This window comes from Oncorhynchus tshawytscha, linkage group LG19 (genome assembly GCF_018296145.1).
Source record: "Oncorhynchus tshawytscha isolate Ot180627B linkage group LG19, Otsh_v2.0, whole genome shotgun sequence".
NCBI lineage: Eukaryota > Metazoa > Chordata > Actinopteri > Salmoniformes > Salmonidae > Oncorhynchus > Oncorhynchus tshawytscha.
Window position 1 is genome coordinate 50848556 of NC_056447.1, and position 18908 is coordinate 50867463.

At 42.4% G+C, this 18908-nt stretch overlaps 1 protein-coding gene across 1 annotated transcript in view; it reads left to right on the top strand.

Annotated features, from left to right (window-relative positions):
- Window positions 1-746: 746 nt before the first annotated feature.
- LOC112218929 (transmembrane and coiled-coil domain protein 3) overlaps window positions 747-18908 on the top strand; it is a 42859-nt gene continuing 24697 nt past the window's right edge. Inside the window, exon 1 of the mRNA XM_042301839.1 lies at window positions 747-1015. Within this exon, the coding sequence (XP_042157773.1) occupies window positions 869-1015 (147 nt within the window). The 5' untranslated portion in view covers window positions 747-868. The remainder of the gene's footprint in view (window positions 1016-18908) is intronic.

The window sequence follows — 18908 nt, forward strand, 5'->3', positions numbered from 1 at the left end:
AACTTGTCGTAAACACTAAGCAATCTACATACGTTAATGAAAAAGGCTTGTGGAACTCGGCCAAGACTAGAATGGTTGGCCTGTTCCCAATCCCATGGCCTCTGCTCCTGGTAGGGTGGATCTATTTGCGCAAAGAGTAAACACTCAAGGCACTGTCCTTTGTCCTTTTTGTTTCTAGTCCTTAATTGCTTTGAGGGCTAGCTTTGTTTGGTTTGATACTGGCTCCAGGGGGAATGGGTTAGATAAGGCGTGTGTGTGTGTGTGTGTGTGTGTGTGTGTGTGTGTGTGTGTGTGTGTGTGTGTGTGTGTGTGTGTGTGTGTGTGTGTGTGTGTGTGTGTGTGTGTGTGTGTGTGTGTGAGAGAGAGAGAGAGAGAGAAGAGACTACTGTGGCAGCCTACATTTGTCCTTTCAGATTTTATTATGGTGACATCAGTTTCTGTTGTTTAACACATTTGGAATGGTTGGAGTATTGATAGGATTGTGATAGGCTGAGACGTTTGACAAACTGCTCAAGTCACTGTCTTCTGTGTACGGTGGAATGATAGCAGGAAAATGTTATAAGGACATTAATGACGCCCAAACCGATATTTAATTTCTGAATTTTTGGGGCAAGGGTTTGGTTAAGGTTAGGGTTAAGGTAAAGGTCAGTTGTAGGTTTTGGTTGATCAGTTTAAGCGTCGGTTGTGTCCTTAACCTCACCCACGGTAGAACGATAGGGTTAACCTTCTCCTCCTGCTCAGCAGACCTTCAACTGGGCGGAGTCTGAGTGCACATTGTTTAGTGTTTTCGGCTTGGGAAGGAGAGAGAGAGAATGGTCATATCAGTCTGTGTGAAGGGTCGGTCGACAAGGATCGTGTCAGACTACAAATGATGAAACATCGTGAACGGAACACTACACCGACTCAAATTCCTAAACCCAACCGCGAGACCGAATCGATGATTATGGCCACCGCTGACTCAGCAGTGAGAAGTTTATCAGAAGTCGAAAAATACCTTAACAGCCGGAACGAAATGGTAATAACGACTTTTTTTCTCCATTATTTATTCTACTCCACATAGCCTACGCTGCTCAAACGTTGGAGGCATGGTACTGTATCGTCAACGTAATGCAGCGAAAGCATCAATATGCGAACACCTGCTGTGTCCCAGTTTTCGTTCAAATCTGATCAAATCTGATTTTACTCACTGGGTCATTCATTTCTTACGTAGGCTTTTGCGCGCATGAATTGGTCTGCTATCCTAGCGTATTGAGGCTCTCCAGTATGTAGGCTACATTGTGTACCATTGCTTGTGTTCATTACATTTTAGGGTAACTTGGAGGTGTTTACCTCATTTTCATTTAGCCTTCTATTATTTTCAGCCCTGTTCATATTTTTAACATATATATATATATATATATATATATATATATATATATATATATATATATATATTTAAACACAATCATACCATTCAGAATTGCCAAATACATGTTTGGTTAATATTTGAGAAAATAATAAAATTGTATTTAACTATGATTTTATTTTTTAACAGTAAAAAAAACACACAAAAAACACATAGTAGAATGGTTTTGGTTCAATGCAATGTGCCCTTCTCCTGTTGTCCAAAGCAATGTTCTGTTCTCTCTTCTCTGTTCCGTGTTCTGTTCTTCTGTTCTGATCTCTTACAATGGTTACTGCTCCAAATGACAGCTGGATGGACATGTTATGAGTCAGATAAATGTTTTAACAGCTGGATGGACATGTTATGAGTCAGATAAATGTTTTAACAGCTGGATGGACATGTTATGAGTCAGATAAATGTTTTAACAGCTGGATGGACATGTTATGAGTCAGATAAATGTTTTAACAGCTGGATGGACATGTTATGAGTCAGATAAATGGATGGACATTTAAGTCAGCTGTTTTAACAGCTGGATGGACATGTTATGAGTCAGATAAATGTTTTAACAGCTGGATACATGTTATTCAGATAAATGTTTTAACAGCTGGATGGACATGTTATGAGTCAGATAAATGTTTTAACAGCTGGATGGACATGTTATGAGTCAGATAAATGTTTTAACAGCTGGATAGTTTTTAGCTCATTCCATGTTATTACAATGTTACAGCTGTACTAGGATGATCAAATCCCCAGGGTCTTATTGAAAAACATGGACTTGTGCACAGTATGTAAATGACTTGAGCACTTTGGTAAATGTATTGATAGTTTACACCTTATTCGCAGTAGAGGATTAAACAACCTTATGTTTCAAGATCCATTTAAATGGTTGTAAATATCAGAGTGGCACAATTAAGGAAGTCATTGTTGAACACTGATCCTAATACTAGGCCATCATGCAAATCTAAAACAAAACCAGTCTTCTCTTATAGGCCACACACACACACACACACACACACACACACACACACACACACACACACACACACACACACACTGTTTCTTCGTGCCTGGAGCACGGTGTGTCTCGTGATTGTTTATGGAGACATTACAAACCAGAAAATCACTCAACTGTTAAAGCGAGAGCAAGTTATTTCTCTTTCTGCTGTAGCGATCGTGCCTTCAGGGCAAATTACATTTCATGGATTAACTGATTTGTATGACTGTTGACGGATTGTTGGCGGACTGTTGACGGATTGTTGGCAGACTGTTGACGGACTGTTGACGGACTGTTGACTGACTGTTGACGGACTGTTGACGGATTGTTGGCGGACTGTTGACGGATTGTTGGCAGACTGTTGACGGACTGTTGACGGACTGTTGACTGACTGGTTATTTCCAGGCTGTTTATCATGTTTGAACCTGAGTGATGTCTTGACCTGGTTGTTAAAAGGTGTCAAGTCCAAGTTCCCTTTATTACATCACTCACTGTCTCACCTCTCCTTCACGATATGAGTAATAAATTAACATCTGTTGAAATGTATCACCGCAATTATAGCTACACAGATCCCACTTCAAGTCAAATGTTATTAGTCACGTGCTGAATACAACAGGTGTAGTTGACCTTATTGTGAAATGCTGAATACAACAGGTGTAGTAGACCTTATTGTGAAATGCTGAATACAACAGGTGTAGTAGACCTTACATTGAAATGCTGAATACAACAGGTGTAGTAGACCTTACATTGAAATGCTGAATACAACAGGTGTAGTAGACCTTACAGTGAAATGCTGAATACAACAGGTGTAGTTGACCTTACAGTGAAATGCTGAATACAACAGGTGTAGTTGACCTTATCCTCATCAGAATGCACTCCCAGGAATCCCAGTTCGATTTAATTTGTTCCATAAAGTCCATCAATTATGTCCAAATAGCTTCTTTTGTTAGGGAGTTTGGTAAACAAATCCAAACGCGCGTTCAGGTCCAGCCGAACATCGGACGAAAAGTTCAAAAAGTTATATTACAGGGTGTAGAAACTTGTCAAACTAAGTATAGAATCAATCTTTAGGATGTTTTTATCATAAATGTTCAATAATGTTCCAACCGGAGAATTCCATTGTCTGTAGAAAAGCAATGGAACGAGAGCTACCTCTCATGTGAAATGCGCGTGACTGAGAACGAGGCTGCTGCCAGACCCCTTAGTCAAACAGCTCTCATCATTCACTGTAGAAGCCTGAAACAATGTTCTAAAGACGGTTGACATCTAGTGGAAGCCATAGGAAGTGCAAAATGACACATATCCCACTGTGTATTCGATAGGGGCTGAGTTCAAAAACTACAAACCTAAGATTTCCCACTTCCTGTTTGGATTATTTTCTCAGGTTTCTGTCTGCCATATGAGTTCTGTTATACTCACAGACATCATTCAAACAGTTTTAGAAACTTCAGAGTGTTTTCTATCCAATACTAATATTAATATGCATATATTAGTATCTGGGACTGAGTAGGAGGCAGGTTACTCTGGGCACGCTATTCATCCAAAAGTGAAAATGCTGCCCCCTATCCCAAAGAAGTTAAGAAGCCTGTTGGACCTAGACTTGGCGCTCTGGTACCTCTTGCCCGTGAGGTAGCAGAGAGAAACGTTTATGACTGGTGACGGGAGTCTTTGAAAACAAATTGGGCCTTCCTCTGACACCGCCTAGTATATAGGTCCTGGATTGCAGGAAGCTTGGCCCTAGTGATGTACTGGGCCGTACGCACTACCCTCTGTAGTGGCTTACAGTCGAATGCTGAGAATTTGCCATACCAGGCGGTGATGCAACCAGTCAGGATGTAGAACCAGTCAGCTGTAGAACTTTTTGAGGATCTGGGGACCCATGACAAATCTTTTCAGTCACCTGAGGGGGAAAATATTTTGTTGTGCCCTCTTCATGACTGTCTTGGTGTGTTTGGACCATGATAGTTTGTTGGGGATGTGGACACCAAGGAACTTGAAACTCTTGACCCGCTCCACTACAGTCCCGTTGATGTGAATGGGGTGTGTTTGGCCCTCCTTTTCCTGTATTCCACGATTAGCTCCTTTGTCTTGCTCATGTTGAGTGAGAGGTTGTTGTCCTGGCACCACACTGCCACACTGCCTCCTCCCTATAGGCTGTCTCATCATTGTCGGTGATCAGGCCTACCACTGTTGTGTCGTCAGCAAACTTAATGATGGTGTTGGAGTTTTTCTTGGCCACGCTGTGGTGGGTGAACAGGGAGTACAGGAGGGGACTAAGCACGCACCCTTGAGGGGCCCCTGTGTTGAGGATCAGTGTGGCAGATGTGTTGTTACCTACCCATACCATCTGGGTGCGGCCCGTCAGGAAGTCCAGGATCCAGTGGCAGAGGGAGGTGTTTAGTCCCAGGATCCTTAGCTTAGTGATGAGCTTTGTGGGCACTATGGTGTTGAACACTGACCTGTAGTCAATGAACAGCATTCTCACATAGGTGTTCCTTTTGTCCAGTGTGGGAAAGGGCGGTGTGGAGTGCGATTGAGATTGCGTCATCTGTGGATCTGTCTAACACCAATGTCCTTAATGCATTGCACTGGGCTGCAATCCAACTGACATACTTTATAGGCAAATGTATCTGCATTGATATACATGTTTTTATTCCTTAGCCTACCAAGGTTAATATAGTTTTGTGATTTAATATTTTCAGACATGATTTACAATTTGTTGTTTAGTTTAAGTTTGATGAAAAAAACAACATTTCTATTTATTTTGTATATTGCTTAGTTTCAGTTTTAGTGTTAATGACAGAAAGTAGCATATGCTACTTAGAGGGAGAGAGGGCGGAGCGGGAGGGAGGAGGAGGAGGGAGAGAGGAGGAGGGAGGAAGGGAGGGATGAGCCATTTATGTGTTTTTAGGATGTCACTTCTCGCCACTGGGGGGTCAGTAAGACATAAGGAGATAGACTTAAATCTCTGTATCTGTGTCATTATGGTGTCTATGAGAGCATGGGCAGCGCCATTGAGGCGGCCATCGCCGTCTTAAATACTAAATTTTCTTCTTCACAAGTAAAATGAATTGGCTGATCCCTCCTGATGACCAGGCTGTCACGACTCCAACCGGGTCATCACGTCATGCCAACCGGGACATCAAGTCATGCCAACTGGGACATCAAGTCATGCCGACTGGCTCATCAAGTCATGCCAACTGGCTCATCAAGTCATGCCAACCAGGACATCAAGTCATGCCAACCGGGACATCAAGTCATGCCAACCGGGACATCAAGTCATGCCAGCCGGGACACCAAGTCATGCCAACTGGCTCATCAAGTCATGCCAGCCGGGACACCAAGTCATGCCAACTGGCTCATCAAGTCATGCCAACTGCCTCATCAAGTCATGCCAGCCGGGACACCAAGTCATGCCAACTGGCTCATCATGTCATGCCAACCAGGACATCAAGTCATGCCAACCGGAACATCAAGTCATGCCAACCGGGACATCAAGTCATGCCAGCCGGGACACCAAGTCATGCCAACTGGCTCATCAAGTCATGCCAGCCGGGACACCAAGTCATGCCAACTGGCTCATCAAGTCATGCCAACTGCCTCATCAAGTCATGCCAGCCGGGACACCAAGTCATGCCAACTGGGACATCAGGAGGGATTAGCCAATGAAGTTGGAAGTCCCACCCAGTTAACTAAATCAAAATAGTGAAAGTCCTCAATGACACTACACATGCTAACACAGACTAAAGTCCTCAATGACACTACACATGCTAACACAGACTTTTGGCCGCTAGAGCACTCCATACAACTCCATGGTCAGGACATAGGTTTGGTTAGGTTTAAATAAGAAAACTATCATAATGTGACTTGGATTCAAAGTACTCTTTGTTTTTACTTTAGTAGAAGATGTAAGAATAATCAAGTACCTTTATCTGACAGAGGAAACAACAAATTAAGTTATGTTATGTTTTTGTAATATTAAACATGTATCACTGACTAACCCCTTCAAATAGGGTTTATGAAAACACCTGCAACAACGGCAAAAAACAATACAACACTTCTTCACAAATTTATCATGTCACAGCCAGCTTGTGTTTGTGTGTGTGTGTGGGGGGGGTTTCCATTCAACCAAACACGATTTTCTGGTTTATCTTCAAGAAGACTCTGTGTTCCAGAGAGGTGGATGTTCTGTTTCTCAAGTCTGATGACAGGCTGAATATTCTCTCCACAAATGCTTGGGATGCAGGGACAGAAACCAGATCCACTGCCACAGAGAACAGATTAGAATAAACAACCATTCTTACCTGCCAGAACTGGAGAGGTGACATAGTAAACATTTCCCCTTTGACCTTTTCCAGGTATTTAGCTCACACAGGTCACTTAATGCCCTGCCAGGTTGACCTTTCAAATGGACAGTGACCTCAGACGCAATCAAATCAAATTGTATTGGTCACATACACATGGTTAGCAGATGTTATTGCGAGTGTAGCGAAATTCTTGTGCTCCTAGTTCCCGACAGTGCAGCAATATCTAACATGGTAATCTAACAATTCCACAACAACAACCTAATACACATAAATCTAAGTAAAGGAATGGAATAAGAATATATATACTACCATTAAAAAGTTTGGGGTCACTTAGATATTTCCTTGTTTTTGAAAGAAAAGCATTTTTTTTGTCCATTAAAATGACATAAAATTGATCAGAAATACAGTGTAGACATTGTTAATGTTGTAAATGACTATTGTAGCTGGAAACGGCTGATTTCTTATGAAATATCTACATAGGCGTTGTCGTGTCTTTGGCTATGGCGGATTAAATGATATGACATGCTATTCTATAAAATCCTTTCTCTGTAATTAATATTACCTGATTGAGCTAATCATGTAAATGTAATTAACTAGACAGTCGGGCACCACAAAATAATATTTATAGAGCTGTTATCTTCTGAATAAACTCTTAAAGACCTGGTAATCTTTTACATCAATAGCAGTCAATATTTAATCGTCACCTTGTTTAGTCTCATCTGAAAGTTGTAAATTCTTGGTTATCTTCACGAACCCTGGCTAACAAGTTGAATCAGCAATGCAAAATAGAGTTTAATTATTTATTTACTAAATAACTAACTAATCACACAGAATTACATATACAAAGAATGAATCATACCTTGATTACAAATTATATCATGAAGGAAAACGTCCCTAGCGGGCGGAACAGATATGACAGCTGGTTAAACAAAGAAAAGGGGGCTGGGTTTGAGTGAAAGAGTGGGAAGACATGAAGAACAAATGGAGAAGCGATGTCTCTATCGTAAATACAGTATCTTATGCATTCTAAATTACCGCCCATTTGGAAAAGGAAAATGCAATAAATATTTACTCTGAGCTGCGCTTCGGTAGGTTGGTGGTAGATGGAAGGCCGTGTTGCCCAACCGAGTCCTTTGTCCTTTGAAGAATGTCTCTGGTGGTCAATTGGATACGTTGTAGTAACGTTGTTGTGTGGTAGACAGGTACTCTGTCTGTTCTTTCCTAGCCCACGTTTGCAGCTGCTGTTGCTAACTCAACGGCTACAAGGTATCACTTCTGTAGTGAATAAGAGTTCAAAGTTCATACCATTCGCAACCAAAGCTCACGCTGAGGTTGGCTTATTTCTGTAGTTGACATGTTAGTCCTTTTAACGCAGAGGCTGCAGACCTCACGTACTTGGAACAGGAGGTTACATTTTCGTCAAGGCTTTATATAGTGGAGCGAGAACGGTGTGTTTGAAAAGTTTTATAACCCATGTCTCTTCACAGGGGCGGGCCACTGATTGAGCAGAGCCCTAACCTTATGAAAACCCAAATCTCTCATTTGGAAGCTAAAATTACATTTCATCTCTTCACCAATAATTTTATATTCAAACATTTAAATTGAACAACAATTCCATGTGAATCCGATAACTACAATGTGCAGACTTTCCACTGTAGAGTTTATGTCATCCTATCATTGCTGAGAATGTCTCAGATGACAACCGAACTGACATCATATTCATTAAGTACCACCGCATATGTTCAATTGGTCGGATTACCAGAAGATAGTTCATTTCCCCCCACCTTCTGATGTTCCCAGAATCTCTATGTTAACCAAAGGATTTTCAAATGTCACATCAGTAGGGTAGAGAGAGGAAAAAGGGGGGAGAGGTATTTATGACTGTCATAAACCTACCCCCAGGCCAACGTCATGACAGTGTACAGAGGCCATTATCAGCAACCATCACTCCTGTGTTCCAATGGCACGTTGTGTTAGCTAATCCAATTTATAATTTAAAAGGCTAATTGATCATTAGAAAACCCTTTTGCAATTATGTTAGCACAGCTGAAAGCTTGTTCTGATTAAAGAAGCAATTAAACTGGCCTTCTTTAGACTAGTTGAGTATCTGGAGAATCAGCATTTGTGGGTTCCATTACAGGCTCAAAATGGCCAGAAACAAAGACCTTTCTTCTGAAACTCGTCAGTCTATTCTTCTTCTGAAATGAAGGCTATTCCATACGAGAAATTGCCAAGAAACCGAAGATCTCGTACAACGCTGTGTACTACTCCCTTCACAGAACCGTGAAAACTGGTTCTAACCAGAATAGAAAGAGGAGTGGGAGGCCCCGGTGCACAACTGAGCAAGAGGACGTTCTCTAGATTTTCCTCAAAGTTTAGAATGAAGAAAAACTCAAACTAAACATAATTTATTATGTTTTTTTTTTGTATTTTTGCACCCAAAGATAATAGTTTCAGGATTGTTTTAGTTTTTAACTTTTTAATTAAATTTTTCAATTTCAGTTCACTAAATAGTTTTTCCAATTGATATATTTTTTGTTTCAGTTTTTGTTTACTATAATAACCTTGTAGCCTACTTATCTTTCCTGTTCTTGCCAGTCAGACAACCTTTAATCAGGATGCAATACTTCTGAACATTATGAGGCCTATAACTCAAACTGTGTACCTTGATAATACCCCACTGACTAAGAGCTCAACACATTAAGACGTCATAACTCAACTAGCGGTTATACTTAATGACACCGATTAAAGTTTCACATTCGTAAGTTGTCTGACTGGTTCTCACTTCTTCTTCGTTACCTCCTTACTTCTTTACCGCCTTACTTCTTTACCCTGCGTTTATGCTTAACTTACTTCTTTCTGCCGATAATGAATTACCTGTACTTAATCTATGCTAAGTTAGGTTTTCACAAGCCTTTATAACTATACCTACTCCTATACTATACTACTACAGCTTCAACATTCACAAGCTGTCGGACTGGTGCTTACTTATTTCTTTAAGTTCCTCACACTTCATTCATGTTTACTCCAGCCACCCAAGCCATAGACTGTTCTCTCTGCTCCCGCGCATCAAGCAGTACCAGTGCATCAAGTCTGACACCAACAGGCTCCTGAACAGCGTCTATCCCCAAGCCATAAGACTGCTAAATAGCTATAAAAAAAAAATGGCTACCCGCTCTATCTGAGTTCAGCCTTGAATGGTATTTATATTTTAGGAATTTGATTTATTCTGTCTTCATGTACACTCACAGGAGTCTACACACACACACACACACACAAACAAACACACACACACAAACAAACAAACACACACACACACACACACACACACACACGATAACATGATGACATACGCACTAGACACACACGGACACATGGATTTTGTGTTGTAGATATATGGTAGTGGAGTGTGGGCCTGAGGGCACACACTTAGTGTGTTGGGAATTCTATAATGAATGTATTGTGATGTTTTTAAAATGGTATAACTGCCTTAATTCTGCCAGACACCAGGAAGAGTAGCTGCTGCCTCGGCAGGACTTACCCCTATACATATCTACCTCCATCACTCCAGTATCCCTGCACATTGTAAATATGGTATTGGAGCAAACCTTGTGTAGTGGAAAAACCACTCAGGAGGCAGTCCGACGAGGAACAGGATGACCTGTGTCTTCTTCAGGTCATATAAGACAACAAATCTGATTTCTATTTTCTATTTGTCTTGTGTTTTTGTTCTACCTTGTTATTTTCAGTACTACATTGATATTGATTACAGCATTGTTGGGTTTAGAGATTGCAAGAAAGGCATTTCACTATACTTGTGCGCACTACAGTCCCTGGTTCGAATCCAGGCTGCATCACCTCTGGCCGTGATTGGGAGTCCCGTAGCTCGGCGCACAATTGGCCCAGTGTCGTCCGGGTTTGGCCGGGGGTAGGTCGTCATTGTAAATAAACATTTGTTCTTAACTTACTTGGCTAGTTAAATAAAGGTTAAATTAAAAAATGAAACAATTTAAATTAGAGGTCGACCGATTAATCGGAATGGCCGATTAATTAGGGCCGATTTCAAGTTTTCATAATAATCGGTAATCGGCATTTTTGGACATCGATTATGGCCAATTACATTGCACTCCAAGAGGAGACTGCGTGGCAGGCTGACCACCTGTTATGCGAGTGCAGCAAGGAGCCAAGGTAAGGTGCTAGCTAGCATTAAACGTATCTTATAAAAAACAATCAATCTTAACATAATCACTAGTTAACTACACATGGTTGATGATTTTACTAGTTTATCTTTAGCTTGTCCTGCGTTTCATATAATCGATGCGGTGCCTGTTAATTTATCATTGTATCATAGCCTACTTTGCCAAACGTGTGATTTAACAAGTGCATTTGTGAAAAAAGCACTGTCGTTGCACCAATGTGTACCTAACCATAAACATCAATGCCTTTCTTAAAATCAATACACAAGTATACATTTTTAAACCTGCATATTTAGTTAATATTGCCTGCTAATAGGAATTTATTTTAACTAGGGAAATTGTGTCACTTCTCTTGTGTTCTGTGCAAGCAGAGTCAGGGTATATGCAGCAGTTTGGGCCGCCTGGCTCGTTGCGAACTGTGTGAAGACCATTTATTCCTAACAAAGACCGTAATTATTTTGCCAGAATTGTACATAATTAAGACATAACATTGAAGGTTGTGCAATGTAAACAGCAATATTTAGACTGATACCACCCGTTAGATAAAATACGGAACGGTCCATATTTCACTGAAAGAATAAACGTTTTGTTTTCGAAATCATAGTTTCCGGATTTGACCATATTAATGACCTAAGGCTCGTATTTCTGTGTATTATTATATTATAATTAAGTCTATGATTTGATAGAGCAGTCTAACTGAGCGGTGGTAAGCAGCAGCAGGCTCGTAAGCATTTATTCAAACAGCACTTTACTGCGTGTGCCAGCAGCACTTCGCTGTGCTTCAAGCATTGCGCTGTTTATGACTTCAAGCCAATCAACTCCCGAGATTAGGCTGGCAATACTAAAGTACATATTAGAACATCCAATAGTCAAAGTTATATGAAATACAAATGGAATAGAGAGAAATAGTCCTATAATTCCTATAATAACTACAACCTAAAACGTCTTACCTCATGTTAAAAGGAACCACCAGCTTTCATATGTTCTGAGCAAGGAACTTAAATGTTAGCTTTTTTACATGGCACATATTGCACTTTTACTTTCTTCTCCAACACTTTGTTTTTGCATTATGTAAACCAAATTGAACATTTATTTATTTGAGACTAAATTGATTTTATTGATGTATTATATCCAATTAAAATAAGTGTTCATTCAGTGTTATTGTAATTGTCATTATTACAAATATATATATATATATATATATATATATATATATATATAAAATTGACCGATTTAATCGGTATAGGCTTTTTTTTTGGGGTCCTCCAATAATCGGTATCGGCTTTGAAAAATCATAATCGGTCGACCTCTAATTTAAACATGAAACTTGCTTTCCTCCTTTCCTTTCTTCTTTCTTTCCTTCCTTCTTTCTGTAGAAAACGACTGTACTTTTCCTTGAAATCGCCAACTTCAACTAGATGCAGGGATCGGGGGGCCCAGCGCTGATACAAGCGCTCCTTCAGCTCGTGCTGTAAACTGCAGTACTTCTTATTGAACATTTCCACATTTCCTCCTTACAGCTGTGGCTCTGAGGTCTATTAGTACATCGCTTTCTCAGAAGATTGATGGACTGTCCCTACTTGAACTCAGCCTTTTTTTGCTCACCATATTTTTTTGAGCTGTTTGACAAAGTGTCCATGTTTCCATAACTTGATAATGCCACAGCTTCCTTTAGAACTGTGGCTCTTGTTTTTAACTGATTTGGCCCTACAGTACATTGGCACCATTGACAAAAGATGAACAAAAATGACTGTATATTTAGATGCCAAACAGCTCTATTTTCATGACCAAAACACCAGTTTCAATCCAAGAGCCACTGCTGTTTAGCATACCCCAGGCATTTACATTTGTTGAATGACATGAAAATAGAGCTATTTGGCCAAGCACACCAGTGGTGGGTTCGGTGTTAAAATGAGAATGTATGAGCAGAAAATAACCCCATACCTACTGTAAAATATGGTGGATCTTTGATGTTATTGGGCTATTTTGCTTCTACTGGTCCTGGGGCCTGTGTTTATGGTATCTTTACCCACTACCAGGTTATTTTTGCTCCAAAACCTGTTTGCCAGGATGTTTATACTTGGCCATAAGTAGATCTTCCAGCAAGGCACTAACTCCAAGCACACATCAAAATCCACTAAATCTACATTTTTGTAATGGCCAATCTCAGTCTCCGTACTTGAAACCCATTGAAAACCTGTGGTTTGAATTGAAGAGGGCAGTCCATAAGTACAGACAAAGGATATCAATGATGTAGAAATATTCTGTACTGAGGAATGGTCTACAATCCCTCCCAATGGGTTCTCCAACTCATAAAATGTTGAGAAAAATGCTCAGTGCCGTTATCCTCGCAAGGTGAGGTATTGGAAAAACAGGCGTGCCAATAATTTTGACCCCAATCCTTTTCGAGAGAAAAAAAATGCTTGTAAACAAAAAATGTCTCTGAACAATTGTATTAGTAGTAGTATTTTTTTTGCATACAATATACGTAGCTCAGTGTTTGAATTATATTTTATACTGTAATTTTTGCTCATCTTTATCAAGGGTGTCAATCATTTCAGACTGTACACATGGCTGGAGGTCTACAGTAGGTTTGGTCGATATGATACATATGGCTGGAGGTCTATAGTAGGTCTAGTCTATATGATACACATGGCTGGAGGTCTACAGTAGGTCTGGTCTATATGATACACATGGCTGGAGGTCTACAGTAGGTCTGGTCTATATGATACACATGGCTGGAGGTCTACAGTAGGTCTGGTCTATAAGATACACATGGCTGGAGGTCTAAGTCTAGTCTATATGATACACATGGCTGGAGGTCCTAAGTCTAGTCTATATGATACACATGGCTGGAGGTCTAAGTCTAGTCTATATGATACACATGGCTGGAGGTCTAAGTCTAGTCAATATGATACACATGGCTGCAGGTCTATAGTAGATCTGGTCTATATGATACACATGGCTGGAGGTCTACAGTAGGTCTGGTCTATATGATACACATGGCTGGAGGTCTACAGTAGGTCTGGTCTATATGATACACATAGCTGGAGGTCTACAGTAGGTCTGGTCTATATGAAACACATGGCTGGAGGTCTACAGTAGGTCTGGTCTATATGATACTCATGGCTGGAGGTCTACAGTAGGTCTGGTCTATATGATACTCATGGCTGGAGGTCTACAGTAGGTCTGGTCTATATGATACACATGGCTGGAGGTCTAAGTCTGGTCTATATGATACACATGGCTGGAGGTCTACAGTAGGTCTGGTCTATATGATACACATGGCTGGAGGTCTACAGTAGGTCTGGTCTATATGATACACATGGCTGGAGGTCTACAGTAGGTCTGGTCTATATGATACACATGGCTGGAGGTCTACAGTAGGTCTGGTCTATATGATACACATGGCTGGAGGTCTACAGTAGGTCTGGTCTATATGATACACATGGCTGGAGGTCTACAGTAGGTCTGGTCTATATGATACACATGGCTGGAGGTCTACAGTAGGTCTGGTCTATATGATACACATGGCTGGAGGTCTACAGTAGGTCTGGTCTATATGATACACATGGCTGGAGGTCTAAGTCTAGTCTATATGATACACATGGCTGGAGGTCTACAGTAGGTCTGGTCTATATGATACACATGGCTGGAGGTCTAAGTCTAGTCTATATGATACACATGGCTGGAGGTCCTAAGTCTAGTCTATATGATACACATGGCTGGAGGTCTAAGTCTAGTCAATATGATACACATGGCTGCAGGTCTATAGTAGATCTGGTCTATATGATACACATGGCTGGAGGTCTACAGTAGGTCTGGTCTATATGATACACATGGCTGGAGGTCTAAGTCTGGTCTATATGATACACATGGCTGGAGGTCTACAGTAGGTCTGGTCTATATGATACACATGGCTGGAGGTCTAAGTCTGGTCTATATGATACACATGGCTGGAGGTCTAAGTCTGGTCTATATGATACACATGGCTGGAGGTCTACAGTAGGTCTGGTCTATATGATACACATGGCTGGAGGTCTACAGTAGGTCTGGTCTATATGATACACATGGCTGGAGGTCTACAGTAGGTCTGGTCTATATGATACACATGGCTGGAGGTCTACAGTAGGTCTGGTCTATATGATACACATGTGATACACATGGCTGGAGGTCTACAGTAGGTCTGGTCTATATGATACACATGGCTGGAGGTCTACAGTAGGTCTGGTCTACATGATACACATGGCTGGAGGTCTACAGTAGGTCTGGTCTATATGATACACATGGCTGGAGGTCTACAGTAGGTCTGGTCTATATGATACACATGGCTGGAGGTCTACAGTAGGTCTGGTCTATATGATACACATGGCTGGAGGTCTACAGTAGGTCTGGTCTATATGATACACATGGCTGGAGGTCTACAGTAGGTCTGGTCTATATGATACACATGGCTGGAGGTCTACAGTAGGTCTGGTCTATATGATACACATGGCTGGAGGTCTACAGTAGGTCTGGTCTATATGATACACATGGCTGGAGGTCTACAGTAGGTCTGGTCTATATGATACACATGGCTGGAGGTCTACAGTAGGTCTGGTCTATATGATACACATGGCTGGAGGTCTACAGTAGGTCTGGTCTATATGATACACATGGCTGGAGGTCTAAGTCTGGTCTATATGATACACATGGCTGGAGGTCTAAGTCTGGTCTATATGATACACATGGCTGGAGGTCTACAGTAGGTCTGGTCTATATGATACACATGGCTGGAGGTCTAAGTCTGGTCTATATGATACACATGGCTGGAGGTCTACAGTAGGTCTGGTCTATATGATACACATGGCTGGAGGTCTACAGTAGGTCTGGTCTATATGATACACATGGCTGGAGGTCTACAGTAGGTCTGGTCTATATGATACACATGGCTGGAGGTCTACAGTAGGTCTGGTCTATATGATACACATGGCTGGAGGTCTACAGTAGGTCTGGTCTATATGATACACATGGCTGGAGGTCTACAGTAGGTCTGGTCTATATGATACACATGGCTGGAGGTCTACAGTAGGTCTGGTCTATATGATACACATGGCTGGAGGTCTAAGTCTAGATGTTGCCTCTTGATTTTCTGGTCTCAATGCAGCATTCATCCCTTTTTTTCTCCTTTTTTGTTGTTTAAGGTAGAGTCGATTTCCACTGACTGTTTTCCTGTTTTTACTATGTAGGCCCTATATGTAGGCCCTATATGTAGGCCCTATATGTAGGCCCTATATGTAGGCCCTATATGTAGGCCCTATATGTAGGCCCTATATGTAGGCCCTATATGTAGGCCAGCAAGTTTGGAAAATGAGGATGCTGTCGACATGGAGGAGACATATTAAAGTTGAGTTCACCCCCTTTAAGAAGTATTTTCCACTTCATTCAGTCTAATAGAGATAGCAGTATTTAACCAGGTCTAAAAGAGATTCCACTCTGTGCTCTGTGAGTCCACAGGGGAGAGCAGGGATTCTGGCAGGGCTTCTGGCAGGGCTATGTGTTGAAAGGTCAACCTACATATGCATTGTTAATATGCTATTGATTCGTTCCTGAATGAACCAGGTTGTCTGTCTGTGTGTTAGGTCTAGTCCACGTCCCATGTGTGTTAGGTCTAGTCCACGTCCCATGTGTGTTAGGTCTAGTCCACGTCCCATGTGTGTTAGGTCTAGTCCACGTCCCATGTGTGTTAGGTCTAGTCCACGTCCCATGTGTATTAGGTCTAGTCCACGTCCCATGTGTGTTAGGTCTAGTCCACGTCCCATGTGTGTTAGGTCTAGTCCACGTCCCATGTGTGTTAGGTCTAGTCCACATCCCATGTGTATTAGGTCTAGTCCATGTCCCATGTGTGTTAGGTCTAGTCCATGTCCCATGTGTGTTTTAAGTCTAGTCCAGGTCCCATGTTCCTAACATATTGCTCAGTATATGTCTGCTGCAGAGAGACAAGAGAGCCATAAAAGTAAGGGAAGTAAAAGTGCTGAAATCATGTTGGCTAACTATTTTTTTAAAGAAGATGGAGGACAAGTTATAGGATGACAAATACCAGTTTTGGTGCAGGTACAGCCGATTAGCGCGAGCTAACACTACCTAGCAAATCGATCAAAATATCAATATAATATTGTCCAAAATGGTATTGATATGTAACTGTATCTATTTTTCCCCCATCGCTAGTTAGCAGGATGTCTCTAGCAGCAGGGCAGAGGAGTGTGTCTGTCTCTCTCTCTCTCCTTCCCCCTCCACTGAGCCCTCGTTCCACTGAGGCTAGCTAGAGGGATATCTCTAGCAGCAGGGCAGAGTGGTGTGTCTGTCTCTCTCTCCTTCCCCCTCTCCCTAGTTCCACTGAGGCTAGCTAGAGGGATGTCTCTAGTAGCAGGGCAGAGTGGTGTGTCTGTCTCTCTCTCTCTCTTCCCCCCTCCACTCCCTCGTTGCACTGAGGCTAGCTAGAGGGATGTCTCTAGCAGCAGGGCAGAGTGGTGTGTCTGTCTCTCTCTCCTTCCCCCTCCACTGAGCCCTCGTTCCACTGAGGCTAGCTAGAGGGATATCTCTAGCAGCAGGGCAGAGTGGTGTGTCTGTCTCTCTCTCCTTCCCCCTCTCCCTAGTTCCACTGAGGCTAGCTAGAGGGATGTCTCTAGCAGCAGGACAGAGTGGTGTGTCTGTCTCTCTCTCCTTCCCCCTCTCCCTCGTTGCACTGAGGCTAGCTAGAGGGATGTCTCTAGCAGCGGGGCAGAGTGGTGTGTCTGTCTCTCTCTCCTTCCCCCTCCACTGAGCCCTCGTTCCACTGAGGCTAGCTAGAGGGATGTCTCTAGCAGCAGGGCAGAGTGGTGTGTCTGTCTCTCTCTCCTTCCCCCTCTCCTTCGTTGCACTGAGGCTAGCTAGAGGGATGTCTCTAGCAGCGTGGCAGAGTGGTGTGTCTGTCTCTCTCTCCTTCCCCCTCTCCCTCGTTCCACTGAGGCTAGCTAGAGGGATGTCTCTAGCAGCGTGGCAGAGTGGTGTGTCTGTCTCCATGAGGATCAGTTTTGACCAGCTGCCTGGAAGGAATACCAATAAAGCACCACAGGATCCTTCTTCTCTCTCATAGTGTGTGTTCTTCTTCTCTGCAGTGGTGTGAAATGAAGGGCTGTTTTGTTCTCAAGGAGAGAAAGAGAGAGAGAGAGAGAGAGAGAGAGAGAGAGAGAGGGAGAGAGAGAGAGAGGGAGAGAGAGAGAGAGAGAGAGAGAGAGAGAGAGGGGGAGAGAGAGAGGGGGTAGAGGGAGAGAGAGAGAGGAGAGAGAGAGGGGTAGAGAGAGAGAGGGGGGTAGAGAGAGGGGGTAGAGAGAGAGGGGGGAGAGAGAGAGAGGGGGGGGAGAGAGAGAGAGAGAGGAGAGAGAGGAGAGAGAGAGAGAGGGGGAGAGAGAGGGGAGAGAGGGGGGGGGGTAGAGGGGGAGAGAGAGAGAGGACCCTGTCCTACCTTTACCCACTTGCAATGAATCAAAAAATTATGTGTTTGCATTAAGGTTGTTATGATCGAACAGATAAGGTGGCCTGTGCCTATTGTGTGGACTAGCAGAATATACATCCTTGTAACAACAAAGGGCCGTAGCTTCCTGTTTGCTTAAAAAAAATTCTGTGTGTGTATGTCACTAAAACATTCCCTGTGGAGGCGCAGTGGGTTCAGTGTGGATCTGACTTAATCCTTCCCCCTCTAGCTACCTAAAGTGGGTTCAGTGTGGATCTGACTTAATCCTTCCCCCTCTAGCTACCTAAAGTGGGTTCAGTGTGGATCTGACTTAATCCTTCCCCCTCTAGCTACCTAAAGTGGGTTCAGTGTGGATCTGACTTAATCCTTCCCCCTCTAGCTACCTAAAGTGGGTTCAGTGTGGATCTGACTTAATCCTTCCTCCTCTAGCTACCTAAAGTGGGTTCAGTGTGGATCTGACTTAATCCTTCCCCCTCTAGCTACCTAACCACACACAGCTCAATAAGTTAAAATGTCCGTCCCTTATTTATCAGTT